The following is a 14076-nucleotide window of genomic DNA, read 5'->3' on the forward strand; positions in this document are numbered from 1 at the left end:
AGCACAGCTTGCTGCTAAACCTCTAACTCTGACAATATTACTACTGTTTGAATAAAAAATACTTTTACCTTTTAGAAATGTATTACAACTCAATTTTGTAACTATACATGTGTATCTCTGTTTATATGCATGTAAACAGAGGGACGGTGGCTCAGTGGTAGAGCATTTGCTTAGTAAGCAGAAGGTCCCAGGTTCAATCCCTGGCATCTCCAAAAAAGGGTCCAGGCAAATAGGTGTGAAAATCCTCAGCTTGAGACCCTGGAGAGCCGCTGCCAGTCTGAGAAGACAATACTGGCTTTGATGGACCAAGGGTCTGATTCAGTATAAGGCAGCTTCATATGTTCATACATACATACTTAATGTTTCTACAATAAGTCCAGAGCTGATAACTGAAAACCAGGGCGGTAAGGAAAAAGTAAAGCGGCATTTTTCCTTTAAAACTACTCATCATGATTTACTTTTTTAAAGTAGTTATAACTTGAAAACAATTGGTTGGAGAAAAAGTTTGGTCTTAGAAAACACCAGACGTGCTTAAAATTAAAGATTGCAATTTTCCTCAAACCATGATTTGAACCCTTAGGCATTACGTCTAAAACAAAGTTTGATAGATTTGGGGTTTTTTCTTTTTTTTTAATGTGGATAGTAACCCAGTTCCAGTAGTGATGTCGGATATAGAGGCGGTAAAGAGACTTATGTCACGTAGCCCGATCTTCATCTTAGAAAACAAAGTTTGAGTTCAGGAGCACCACTGGACCCATAATTTGTCCTGCTGTTTCAGACCAGCACGGCTACCCACCAGGATCTATCTTCATGAAGGCGCTACGTCTAAGTTAGGGTCACAAGATCGGGTTACGTGACATAAGACTCTTTACCGAAACAAAAAGCTGTCAAAACTCACCATTTTCCCTCTTCTTCTCCCCGCACTGAGAAGCAGCCATGCCTCCAAATATTACTATTGTCAACGCCTAGGCCAAAAAGGAGCAAGGAGGCTCTTTACCAACAGGCGGCGCAAAGCATGTCGGGTACAGAGGCGGGCAATCTTTTGTTCTGTCGGCGCTTCCGCCAGCAGTAAGAGCCTGAAGGTGTGTCGAAGACTACATTTCCCGCCGCGCACCGGGATGCCTAAGGGGGTGTGGAGGGGGGGTGGTGCTAATGGTGATTGTCCCGAAGCGTGAACGGAGCTCAGTCAATCAGAACAATGACTTCTCCGCTGGAGCTTGAGGAGCGAAGCTGAGCCTCGCGCAGCGAGCGGGAGCGGCTGTAGCGCTTGCCGCTGAGTAGCAAGTGGTGTTGGTCGGGAGCCGCTGCTGAGGCGAGGAGGAGGTGCAGCGCCTTTGCTCTTGCTTGAAGGTGAAAAGGGGGATCTTGAGCTGCGCTCTTGAGCATGTGGATTCCGACGGAGCACGAGAAATATGGCGTGGGTGAGTGCTAGCGCCTTGCGGGGGCTTCTGTCTACTTGGGTGCCCCTTCTGCCCTCCTCTGGGGTGTGAGGAGGGGGGGGGGGGAGCAGTGAAAATTGCCACCGACGTATAACTTGCATGCTTGTTGGTCCCCACCTTCCATATTAAAGACAACTGCATTTTCCTAATTACTTTTCAAGTTGATACTGTGGTTGTTTTTTTTTTAAGTGGTGGTGGTAATAACAGTCTTCTTCGTTCAGTAACCACCCCCTTCCCCCTCATCCCCAAGAGGTGCCGTTGGGGTGTCGCTTGGTACTCTGAATGTGGAAAGAAAAGAAAAGAGCGGAAAAGTTCCTTTTTTTTTTAAAGGAAAGGAATTGGATCCCTGTTAATTGTTGAAAAGCGATGTGCGTCGTCTTTGCCTATTGTGTTACAGACTCCTTTTCCAATTCAAGAGCATCCCTCCAAGGTCCTTCAGTCCACTGAAACGTCTTAAAAGCGGCCAGGCTAAGCAAACCTCAAGATGTATGAATTTCCTTTTAAATGTGTATTTTGCCAAAGAACTGACATGCAGGTTGAACTGCTGCCATCTTTCATGTAAACTGTGAGGCAGGCCAATTTACAGTTAAATGTGTGTGTGTGTGTTTTTTGGTTTTTTTAATGTGGATAGTAACCCAGTTCTAGTAGTGATATTTTTGTTCTCGGGTCTAATGGACTACAAAAGTGTCTGGATTGCACAAGAAAAAAGACAGGATGATGTATGATCAGTTAGAGAACTTACCATCTTGTTTTTGGGAGGAGGAAAAGCCTCTTCCATCCTCTACAGTCTACACAAAAGGTGAACAACAAAGGACGTTAGATGTTGACTGATCTGTGTGTAGTTTTTCATCTCTCGTTTCACCCCCACCTCCTAACAACAGAATGTCTCATTTCTTCTGATTTTTCTCTTCATTTTCCTCTCCCCAATTCAACAGCTCTTATTTTCTTCTGTCTTTTGATCACTTTGGACTGTTATTTTTGGCAGTTTTAACCAGTCTTCCATTTAAACAGCTGTCTTTCCTTTTAACTGGAATAAATATCTGTAGTGTGTGTCTTGGTATCTGGAAAGCAGTTGCCACTTGGATCTTGCTTTTCCTCTCTGCTTTGGGGTTGGGGTGCAGAGCAAAGCATGTATATTGTTTTGGACCCCACCTAAGACATCATTAATACTTGCTGCTGAGTTTGTCACAATAGCTACTATTCTGAGTGGCTTTGCAAGTGATGGTCGTGGTGTATCCAGGGTGTTTCTGTATCCAAGCTATGCCTGTCCATTGAGTTGTGGATGTAACAGAAAAATACAACTGGAATGTAAAGACTTGTATATGTGTGTGTGATCTCTCTGTGTTTAACAATTAGCTGGGGAGCCAAGACCCTGTTCTCTGTGACTGCCCCATTTGGAATTGGTCCCAGATGCTGCTCTCTGGCCTAAATGTTAAATTATAGTGATCATTGATGGGATTCATTTTCTTGACTTCTTTATGCACCCAGTCACAGCTGAGTTGCTAGATATTGATTAGTCCTCCTGTTGGCCTTTTGGCCTGTGTATGTGTATACAGAGCAAGCCTGTGTATGTGTATACAGAGAGAGAGAGTTATGTACATGGATTAAAAGCTACTCTGGTATTTCCTGGAATGGCATGTGGGATATTACCAGACAAGTGTTAAAGCTAGCTTGCTTTACAAAAAAAGAACTTTGAAAGAAATGGCTTTTTTCTAACTGAAGTTCATCTTCATTAAACAAAGACCAGTGCAATTGCTGCTTTTTTATTGGGGAGAGGAGTGCAATTTCATTTTGAATGACCAGCATGTGACTGCTGAACAGTAATCTAGAGTTTAGAAGTGGCTCTATCTAGTTAACTTTGTCCTGAGCTCTGACAGTTGTGTCCCAGAGTATCTCCCAAGTGCTGCCTGTGTTATGGAAGAAGTGGGACTGGGAAATTAAGTTATTTTTCTTGTAACCTCAGTGAGATCTGAGAGGGGGAGAAATGTAAGCCTCTAACTGTGCCCTTTACTGTTCTAAACATTGGTTCTGTTTTGTGGGTTTTCTTAAATACTGTGCTTCAAATGAGCACATGAAGCTGCTTTACACCATTTGTCAGGATTGGTGTTGTCTGTTCTGGCAGGTGGCAGCAGTCCAGGGACTCCAATTTATCCTTTAAACTGGGGATTGCTGAACACTGAATCTGAGTGGCGAAGCAGATACTCTGCCACTGAGCCATGGTTCCTCCTGTATGCATAAACCTGTTGTTGCTGTTGGAGCAGAACACATTTATGGTCTTATGAATGGGTTTGCAGTCAAATCATTTTTTGATTTGTTGTATTATTTTTGTCAGAAAAGCTCTTTGAAAACCCCATTGTGAATACAGTAACCAGACAGGCAACTTATTTTCCATTTTTGTCTCCAGACTGTGGAACTTCCTGCCCCAGAAGATGTGGTTTGGTCACCTTCCAGTCTGTATTAAAAACTTTTCCAGATGGCCTTTGAACTATTTATCTAGTACATCTTTTATCCCACCCTTCTTTCAAGGAGTTCAGGCTGCCTTCCTTAATTTTATCCTCAAGAACCCTGTGAGGGCCAGTGAGGTTAGGCTATCAGACCAGAACCTGCAAGACTTTGGTTCAGATTTTTACTCAGCTGTGATGCTCGCTGAAAAACCTTGGGTTGTGCACTCTCTTTTAGCCTAATTTATTCTATAGGGTGGTTGTGAGGATATCATGGGAAAAGGGAAACTGTGTTCACTGTCCTGAACTTCTTGGAGGTTGTGCAAGATTTCCTAGACTGGTAAATTTGGCAGAGTCTGGTTAAAGGTTACCCAGTGAACTTAATTGCAGTGTGGGGATTTGAACTCCAGCCTCTTAGTCTAATTCTGTAAGCATCACACCTCACTGGCTGATTGTGGGTGAAAATAGGGATGGCACTTGCCACTTGTAATTATTTTAAAACAGCAAGCACAATCTGTGTTAGTGAATCAATTGAAGAATCAACTGAAGTGTAAGGAATTTGGAGATAATACTTCCATTTGGCAAAATAGTCATAGACCAATGAGCCTCTCATAACTTTTAACAAAGAACAACTTAATCCTTTAATCCATAAGGAGGCAGTATGTGGTTCAGGGACTATTTCCTGCCTTCCTTCCCCTTCACTTTACACAACAAAACCTACTGTTTCTCCCCGTCTGTCTCTTCTGAGTAAGAACCATGTCATCAGGTGAAGCTATGGACCATACTTTGCTCCCTACCCCCAAACTCATAAAAAAAAAAAAGAATTTTACACATCAAAACAAGATCATATTAGCTGCTCCAAATTCTGCCTAGGTATAACAGCCTTTTTAATTGTTCATTTCAGGATGCCATTCTCTCAGTTATTTATCCCAGATTTAGTCAGATGATATTCAGTTCAAGACCATGATCTCAGAAGGTTCAGAGGACGTGTTTCTTGGTATAAAGGTAGGCTCATCAGCAGACTATGCAAAAATCCACTTTCAAATTAGCTACTCTGGAGGTTGAAATTTGATTAGAAGTGGTTATCCCAGTTTGTTACAGTGTTTACAAATTAAATAGATGCTGGCTTGAATTAAAGGAGAGTCAAGTATCAAAACTGATAGCTTCTGATTTACCTTCAAAAAGTAACTGTGATGGGCTGATTTCCCTGTTCAGTAAAACTGGAATACCTTGTCTACATAGACATAGTTTTATGTTGTGATAGATATTAAATATTTTGATCTAATATTTATAACAAACCAGCCACCTTCCAGTTTGGCCTACACCTTTCTGACAAAAAAAAAGTGTCAAAACTTTGGCACTAGTTTAGTTAGCAATTTAGCATATTTTAGACAGCACATGAATGCAGGCAACCATTTATCAAGTAGGAATTTATTGCAAAATGTACCCAAATATGGTAAACTTATCTGTAACTTCTAACTAAGCAATAAGAAGAATTCTACTAAACAGCTGACAAAATTAGGAATTGGAAAAGGAATGGAATTGTCCAAATTCTTAGGTAAATATTATAGATAACAACTCAGTTGTAAAGGGCATTTTCACACATCATGAGCATTGTGTTACACTAGTGTTTCTCACAGTAAACAAGAGGACATAATTCACTTATACACACACATCTTTTTACACCTATGTGCATGTATGTGGGAATCCCAAATGGGTATGCATATGAATGTATTACGTCTGCACATTGCAAGTTAGCTGTGGAGAAAGCACCAGTTCTAAACTGGGATATTTTTTTTTTCCTAGCAGCAATGTGTGTGAAACTATAGTAAGCTGTTCACGCACATCGGATTTTCAGTTGGTAAATGCTGATTGCCATCCACACAGGCAGAAACCCAGTTAATAGAATGGACTTGGTTATGCCAATTCCTGGCTTTTAGGACTATTTCAAGGGTTGTTGTAAGGGTAAAAGAAGGAATAAATATTTTATTATTTATAGTTTATGTTGCGCATCTTTGCCCAATCAGGGTCATGATGGAGGTTAACCATTTAAAACAGCTTAATAAAAATACATCATCAAACCACTTGAAAAGCAGAGCTAAAGCATATGTATAAAGAACAAGAAGGAAGTGGAGGAGAATCATTGAGTGAACTCCAGCCAAATGACAGTCATCACACACGGGTGAAAGACAGTGATAAAATGGGACAGGCTAATATCCTGGGAAGGGAGTTCCATAATTTTGGTGCCATGACATTGAAGAGTCTCATTTGGGTTGCCACTAATTTACCTTCAGAAAGTGGGGGCACCCAAAGAAGCTAAGAGCTGCCTTGGGTCCCTGTTGGGAGGAAAAGCAGGAAATAAACATAGAGCCCAATTTTCACACTGAAATGAGAAGCTTAATGCTGTGATTAGAGAATGTAGAACAGAGTTCCTAAATAATTAAACCATCAAACTGAAGAAAGAATTGAAAAGTCACCAAAATCTAGAGAGACGTCTTTTTAAGAAAGCGGTTGCGTTGAAGCTACACTCCTCAGGAGCACCCACCTTGTAAATTTCAGTTGGACTATTTCCAAGTTTGGACTTACCGTATATCTTTTCATTTGGAGATGGGGTTTTTTTTTGGCCCTTTGGGGTTTTCTGTTACTTTAAAAGGCCCTAGCACCGCCAGCCTCTATCATTATTGTATTGTCTATTATGTGCTGTACACAATCCTTATAATATATTTTTGCAAACTGAAAGATGGTGTAATACTTGGTGGCTTTGATCAGTTGGCTTCATTTCTAGCAGCTATGCTGACCAGAAATCACTTAATAACATCAGATACGTTTTGGCCACCCATGAACTGTAGATAGATGTAGCAATATGTTCCAGCTACACAGATTTATGAAGCAACATGCAGAAGTTATTTCCTTTTCAAAGATGGAGGAGTGCTAAATTTTTGAACCATACCTAAATAGTTTTTAAGTTATGAATCTAAACATTGAAAAGGTGATTGAACTGTTGTTTGGACATAGTATATTTCTGCGTTTCTGCTGTACAGCAAGGAACTACCTTGAAGCCTTGAAGAGCTCATAGGCATTGAGACAGCATTGGACTCAGTGGACCAAAGGCTTGATTCCGTATTGTTGGATTCTTCCTCATGGATAAAACCTCCTTGCACATGGATATACACAGTTACCCCATTTGGGCTTCATTACATGCTCTGTGCTTGATTGCACTATTAATTATTTAATTACACAAAATAAAATATTTATTCCACAATGAGGACTCAGGACAATAAAAGATGAATATTAGTGTATGTGGTTGTATACTACAGGTTTTTCCTGAAAGGGTTAATGAAATAGTAACCAAGTTAGTTGCATTTTGTTTAAACTGAACAATCTTTTGGTGGTGTAGTATCTCCTGGTATGGGGTGGTAGGTACCACTTCCCGTATCATGTACTAGAGTGGTCGGGAGTTTGGCTTTGATTGTAGGCAGCTATATAATTGCCTGGTTTAAAGGAAGATCCTAGGGATACCAGCCTCCAGGTGGGGCCTGGGGATCCCCTGGAATTACAGCTCATCTGCAGACTACAGAGATCAGTTCCTTTGGAGAAAATGGATGCTTCTGAAGGTAGACTCTATGGCATTGTATCCCACTAAGGTTCCTGTCTTCCCCATCCTCAAATTTCTAGCTGTCTCCAAACCTGGATCTGACAATTCTGTCAACCCATCCTCTAAAGGTAGTCCCCCTGTGCAAACACCAGTCATTTTCGACTCTGGGGTGACATTGCTTTCACAACGTTTTCATGGCAGACTTTTTTACAGGGTGATTTGCCATTGCTTTGCCCAGTCATCTACACTTTCCCCCCCAGCAAGCTGGGTACTCATTTTACCGATTTGGCAATCCTAATCAGCATACCAAGGCTAACTTGTTTGCTGCAGGTGGAGGGAGGAAAGATCTACAGGCTCTTTATTCACTGGAACTGTGTAGAAATTCCATTTTTGCATATTGTATGAAAGAGAGCTGATACCACAGCATCCTTTACTTGTACAGTTTCATTAGGCAAAAAGAGTTTCCTATTAAATTTATGTATCACCATTTTAACAAGGAAATAAAGCCTACGAAATGAGAAACCACAAGCGAGAATGTCATGTCCTGTTCTACTGCTTTGATGCTACCCAGTCAGGTGGAATTGTGATTGGTTTGTGCTTGCTGCTTTGAATAAATATACATGCTCCTCCTGTTGCCAGAATCAGCATCTTCAGTTAATATATCAAGTAAGGAAAATGTAGCTACTCTGCCCTGCTGTAGAAATATTGATGTGCATTTCTTCTTCCTCACACTTCAGGACCTAGCAATGAATATATCACTCAAGACTTTTTGCCAAGTAAACCAGTGTAGTTTATTGACAAAGGAACTGCTTGGACATTTGGTATGGAGGGAAACTAGACTCTGCAACTGAATTTGAACATTCACTAAATCTTTTTGACACAGTATCTACGGAGGGCAGGCGCAATCTTGTACTCTAAGAGCAGCGACTGCAGTAGTAAAAACAAATGTAAAATTAGTGCTGGAAATCTTTCCAAATATAAAAGGAAGCTTATTTTTCCCTTTTGGCACAAGTTCTAACAATAACTTCTTGGGGGGTGTTGAAGCAGTGAGATGGACACAGATAGTCAAGATAAATACTGATAGGAGATCATAACTTGCCATCTGCCCTCCCTGAATGTTATCCATTGATGAGTGTTTCCAGGAATAATGAATGGGACTGCAGTATTGTTTTCCCCTGGGAAACAGTGACATTTAAGGGTCATCCGTGGCTCTCACAGTGGGCAAAGAAACATGTAAGTCAACTAGCTAATGTGGGGGAAAGCAAGCTTCAATTTTATTAATACACCTTCCAGAGCTGATTTTATACTCATTCCAACCCTGGCCTGAAAGCAGGAGTGTGGTCAGTTTCATATAGAGCACTTTATCACAGGTTATCTGGGTCATTAGCTGTATTCAGAAAGCCTTGCAGGGTTGTGTTGTTTTAGGACAGAACAGTGGTTAATTTTTTTACAGCTTTCCTTGCAACTGTTCACAACAGAACTTGGATGCAGAAATCTGCACTATTACCACTGTGGCACAGTCCATATTTTTTTATCTTGTTATTAAACGAGCAGATGCAGGGGTCCATCTCCACTGCTGCACTGTCCTGGGGTAATCAGAATGCTTTGCAGATGTGTTTGTGAAGATCAGTTCCATGACTCATGATGGCAGAGTTTATTGTAGTCTTTTGTTCTTTTGCAGCAGAAGGCAAATTTCAGTATAATCTCCGAGCTGCTGATATGCTTTTGTGTGTTGGGGACAGACTAATTTATGTGTCAGAAACAGACAGGCTTTAGTTTATACGTGGTAAGATGGCTGGTTTAAGTTTTTGTCAGGCTGTGATTAATTTCTTGACTGTGACTCATGAAAATAGGAATTCAGATGACCCGAAGTGATATGTTCTCTGTTCAGCTCTGTTCAGAGTCCAATTAAAAGTACATTAATGACTTACGGTGATCCAACAAAGACTGTATGAAAGAATCTAGGTGGACCGCGGTTCTTACTTTGAGTCAATTTTGTTTCTCCCACTTGTAATAATATGTGATACAGTCAAACAACAAAATAAAACTGGAGTCCAGTGGCACCCCAAAGACTAACAAAATTTACTCAGGCCTAAGGTTGCATGAGTTAGAGCTCACTTTTTCAGATCCAACAATGATAGTCTAGTTTAACTTTCTAAAGCCCTGTCCATCCCAGATATTGATTAATAGTTTTATTGACTAATATTGAGTGAGTCTGGGCTTCTTTCTCCGCAAGGCTTTACCGCAGTATGTTGAGATCTGCTGGCTGTCAGTTGTTTGAGGTGCTGATAGCCAGAAATTCTCTGTTCTGGCCTCATATGACTGGCAATCAGAAGATGGTTCTGCAGTGACAAGGTGGAAGTAGAAAAAGAGAGGCCAAGAAGTGCCATAGTATCCGCTTTGCCCTTCAATTTCTGAAAATGTTTAGAAAAAAAATCTATACAGGTTGGGTGGTTGACCTTGAATTTTATATTTGACCCTGAGTAGCCATTAATCTAACCCATTTTGCACACACTGGGAAAATAGTAGTGCTTTCTGTCCACTGAGCTGTCAAACCATGGGATAGCCAGGTACTCATATGGGGATAGCTATAGAAAAAAACCCTATTTAGAGCTGTGCCTTAGTATGCTCAGGAAATTTCATTAATCAAAATGTTTATTTCAGTAAAGTTCATTAGTATTCAGTGGGCTGCAAAAGGCTGTATAAGGTTTCCTCTTCCACTCCCTGTTTTAATGATGAATGATGGGCTTCTTTCTATGCCTTTGGGAACAGAATGTGGTTTCTGAGCTCTAAGGCTGGTGGTGTGAATTCCTTCTCTCCCAGGAACAATTAGGGGTTACTACAAACTGCACTAATTGATAGTATTTCACAGCATTCCTATGCTGATATGCTGCTGGGGCATGCATTTTTATATCCTGATATGGAACTGATTTCCTTACTAGAAAAATATTCATTTCTGGAATGAGTCTGATTTAGTGAGTGCACAGAGAGATCACCCAATCAATATCCTGATGTGTTGATACGGTTCTGTGATTTCCATAGCTTTAAAATAAAATTAAGCATCACATTTTCTGAGGGTTTTTTTTTTGCATGATCAAAACATTTTGCTTCCAGCTGCCTTTGGCATTTATTGTGATGGCCCTGATCTAGTGCCAATAGTATAATACCCATCCCCTTATCAGGTGGGAGTGGCTGGCTATGGCAAGTGGAGGGGAAAAGAAAGAGTAGTTGACCTGCTGCTACAAATGAGAACTCTGGTATTAGTTTTGCATGGCATAGGAATGAACATCTTGCAGTCCTTCGCATTCCACTTGATAAGGTGGGATTGTTTGGATTAAACATGCATAGGATTCCATTTGGAAGAAATGTAAAGGGAAAAATAAAAATCTTGTGGATGTTTAAATAGTAGCAAAGGTAAGATGGGTTAAACTTTTATGGGCAGTAGTCTGTGTCATCAGCTGCAATATCGTGCCTATATACATGTCTAATTTCATGCAGTTGGGTAATTTTAAACTTTGGATTTCATGGTCTCATGGGGAGAACCTTTAAATGGTATTCTTCAGATATGAAGCACAGAAGAATGTTCAGCAAACTTGTCTTGTCTCATGCCACAGATAGATGCATGGCTCTATGCATGTTTACTCAGAATGAGTAATGTTGAGAGGGCTCTCCTTAGTTACAGTCTGCTTTTGAGTACCACATTTAAACCTGTTGGCTGAGGCCCTGGACTTCCACTCCAAAGCCTGCTCCCCATGGCAATATGGCCTACAGATCTGATGACACAATAGTCAGGTTATGCAACAAGGTTATTTCCTACTCTTTTAGAGCTAAAGGCTGCTCTTTCATCAAGAGTATTTTCCTTCATAGGAAGATGCTACCTTGTGGGTAGACACTACAGGCCTGAGTTTGCACAATTAGCATCAAGGCTGCTGTATTCTAAACATGGTTTTTCAATATTTCTTCTATATATTTCAGTACCGTAATTAAATTGTCATTTGTACAGTTCTATTCCACAGAGTTTTGCAAGAGCCGTTGGACCCAAGCATCATCCCTGTGAAGGCAGGGCAAATTGGCAACAGTATTCCCTCCCTGATTGTGTTCCACTGTAATGGGTCATGCAAGACAAAAATTCTGCTTGATTTCTGAGATAAGGTAGACTGTATCACAAATGATGTAGATGGTTATTATGGTAGTGGGCTTGATACCTGGGCCACATCCCCACTTAGGCCTCAGTGAAGCATGCCTGTAGTTTTACCCTTAGATGCACAATGGATATGTTAACCAGAGCAGTGGTCTTCAGCCTGTGAGTTATCAAGCCCTGACTTCTGATTAAGGCGTTCTTAATCAGAGTGGTAAAGCTGCAGTACTGCAGTCAGAGCCCTTTCTTCATGACCTGAGTTCGATACCAGCGGAAGCTGGTTCAGGTAGCTGGCTCCAGGTTTACTCAACCTTCCATCCTTCCGAGATCGGTAAAATGAGTACACAGCTTGCTGGGGGAAAAGTGTAGATGTCTGGGAAAGGCAACGGCAAACCACCCCGTAAAGTCTGCTGTGAAAACGTGAAAGCAACGTCACCCCAGAGTCGGAAACGACTAGTGCTTGCACAGGGGACTACCTTTACCTTATAGAACTACTGTTTCTCCTAATTGTAATAGCCTCTGGCCCCACAAAATAAAAGTTGCAATGCCTTGCATAGAGCTGCTGTTTTTGCTCCTATTATGGAAGGACCTTCTGGTATTGTGTGTGTTGAGAGCAAGAATGCTGTGCCTCTTTTCCTTTCTGTACATACATGCCAAGAGGAACAGCAGACTTGGCAGACGAAGTCACTTAGCAGTCGGGATTTTTTTTTTTAGCACAGGTGGGTCTTCCTTTTCCTGCCACATACTCAATTGGTCCCATGCTGCTATCCTAGTGTTAGAGTTGGCCTCACATCTGGCAAGCTTGACAGCTGTACAATCTCTGGAGAAAAACATGCAATATTTCTGCTTTAGTAAATAGCATATTTATTTGGTAAGCCTGCCCTGATGTTTAGGATGTTGCCATGCTTTGAATGATCTCTTGGTTCTGTGTTCCAAACTCCTCGTAGCTTAAAATTTGCCAAGGTTTCTCTCTGAAGAAGGAATATAGGAGATGCTGCCCAATTTGAGGAGTACTAGTAAGGATTAGGCCCCACAGGTGTTTAAGATAAGCAGTGGTTGGGGTGTTTGAGATAACAATAGTGTGCTTTAATATAAAGGTCAAACAGTTTAAGGGAAATCCTTGACAATAGTAGACTTAACCCTTCAGACTTTTCCCAGTAAGAGCACATGGTAGTCACAGTTCAGGATGGTCACTTTGCTTGGACTGTGTAATGAGTAATGACAGGAGGACAGAGGGAGCAAGGAATGTGTAGGGAAAATATTTCAAGACCACAATGCTACATTTGCTTTCGAGCCGTCACAACACCAGATGCATTCAATAACTGTTAACTGAAAAATAATAGCTCTGGATAAATAGTGATTGGATGATGATTTAAAGCAAGAGATGTCACATTTTTGTCATGGCCTCTGTGGAAATTTTAATATCTATTGGTATGAAAGTAATAAAGAGGTTTTATTGTTGTCAGAAAAATCACAACCATTTTCAATCCAGATCTGAGTGGAGGGGCAAATTCTTCTTAACGTGACCTCACTAAATTTGTGGGTGTGAGGAGAGAGAGAGATGCTGAAAACTATTTATAATGTAAAAGTCCTCTAGATTTTGCTTTTGCTGTACTGTAACTGCTTGTATAACCTATTTAATTCAAGGAGCAATGTTAAATATTTTTTTTAATTAAAGAACTGAGAGAGTTCACGTCTATGACAGTGTGATCCCACCTTGTGACACTTGCATTTATGAAAATAACAATAAGCTAGCACCATATTTGGAACATTAGTTAAGCATCTACAACAACAATCAACATGTAACAATTCAGTCCTGTTGTATTTGAGCAGACCAGGGCCTCAGTCTTTCTAACTTCTATCTAGCCAGTCCTTTGAAGATGTACCAGCTTGCAGCTGTGCTCTGCTTTGGGATGTCCTCTTTTCTTTACAGGAGTTCCTGGTATCCCTAAAATATTAACATGTCGTTTTATAGAAAGGAGGGCTTTAATGGCGAGAGTGCTTCTCCTTGCAGCTTCAGGCCCTCCAGTCCCTCAGGGATAACTGCACCTTTTTTTCCTTGTAAGGAATGCCCCAATTCTTTAACTCCCTCTAGTGGGCTCACAGTTACACAAGCACATTGGTACAGCAGTCATTTCACACTTACCGTTTTCGCACACAGCTCACCTCACAGTCACAATCCTGTTACCTCCGCAGCGTCTGGTCAGATTTCCCACCATCTGCGCCGAAGTTACAGGAAGTGCCGCAGCTTTTGCGTAGCAAACGTAAACCGCTAAAACCCAGTTTACATTTGCTACGCCAAAGCTGCGGCACTTCATGTAACTCCGGCACAGGTGGTGGAAAATCCCACCGGATGATGCGGAGGGAACAGGATTGTGACTGCGAGGTGAGCTGTGTGCGAAAACTGTCACTGTCTACTCTTCTGCTTGGAAGCAAGTTCCTTCATGGGTTTACTTCCAGGTA

General features: G+C 41.1%; 2 protein-coding genes and 1 non-coding gene across 10 annotated transcripts in view; 2 read left to right on the forward strand and 1 right to left on the reverse strand.

The window, feature by feature from the left end:
- The window catches only part of ZNF277 (zinc finger protein 277), a 75049-nt gene extending 74025 nt beyond the window's left edge, over positions 1-1024 (reverse strand). The window contains exon 1 of the mRNA XM_060244885.1: positions 899-1024. Within this exon, the coding sequence (XP_060100868.1) occupies positions 899-938 (40 nt within the window). The 5' untranslated portion in view covers positions 939-1024. The remainder of the gene's footprint in view (positions 1-898) is intronic.
- On the forward strand, positions 146-212 carry TRNAT-AGU (transfer RNA threonine (anticodon AGU)). Its single transcript has one exon. It is a non-coding gene; the product is annotated as a tRNA-Thr (tRNA).
- Positions 1025-1144: 120 nt separating the features above from the next.
- Positions 1145-14076, forward strand: part of DOCK4 (dedicator of cytokinesis 4) — a 434871-nt gene continuing 421939 nt past the window's right edge. For all 8 annotated transcript variants that reach the window (XM_060244887.1, XM_060244888.1, XM_060244891.1 and 5 more), the window contains exon 1: positions 1145-1421. In XM_060244887.1, the coding sequence (XP_060100870.1) occupies positions 1385-1421 (37 nt within the window). In that variant the 5' untranslated portion in view covers positions 1145-1384. The remainder of the gene's footprint in view (positions 1422-14076) is intronic.

This window comes from Heteronotia binoei, chromosome 8 (genome assembly GCF_032191835.1).
Source record: "Heteronotia binoei isolate CCM8104 ecotype False Entrance Well chromosome 8, APGP_CSIRO_Hbin_v1, whole genome shotgun sequence".
Classification (NCBI taxonomy): domain Eukaryota; kingdom Metazoa; phylum Chordata; class Lepidosauria; order Squamata; family Gekkonidae; genus Heteronotia; species Heteronotia binoei.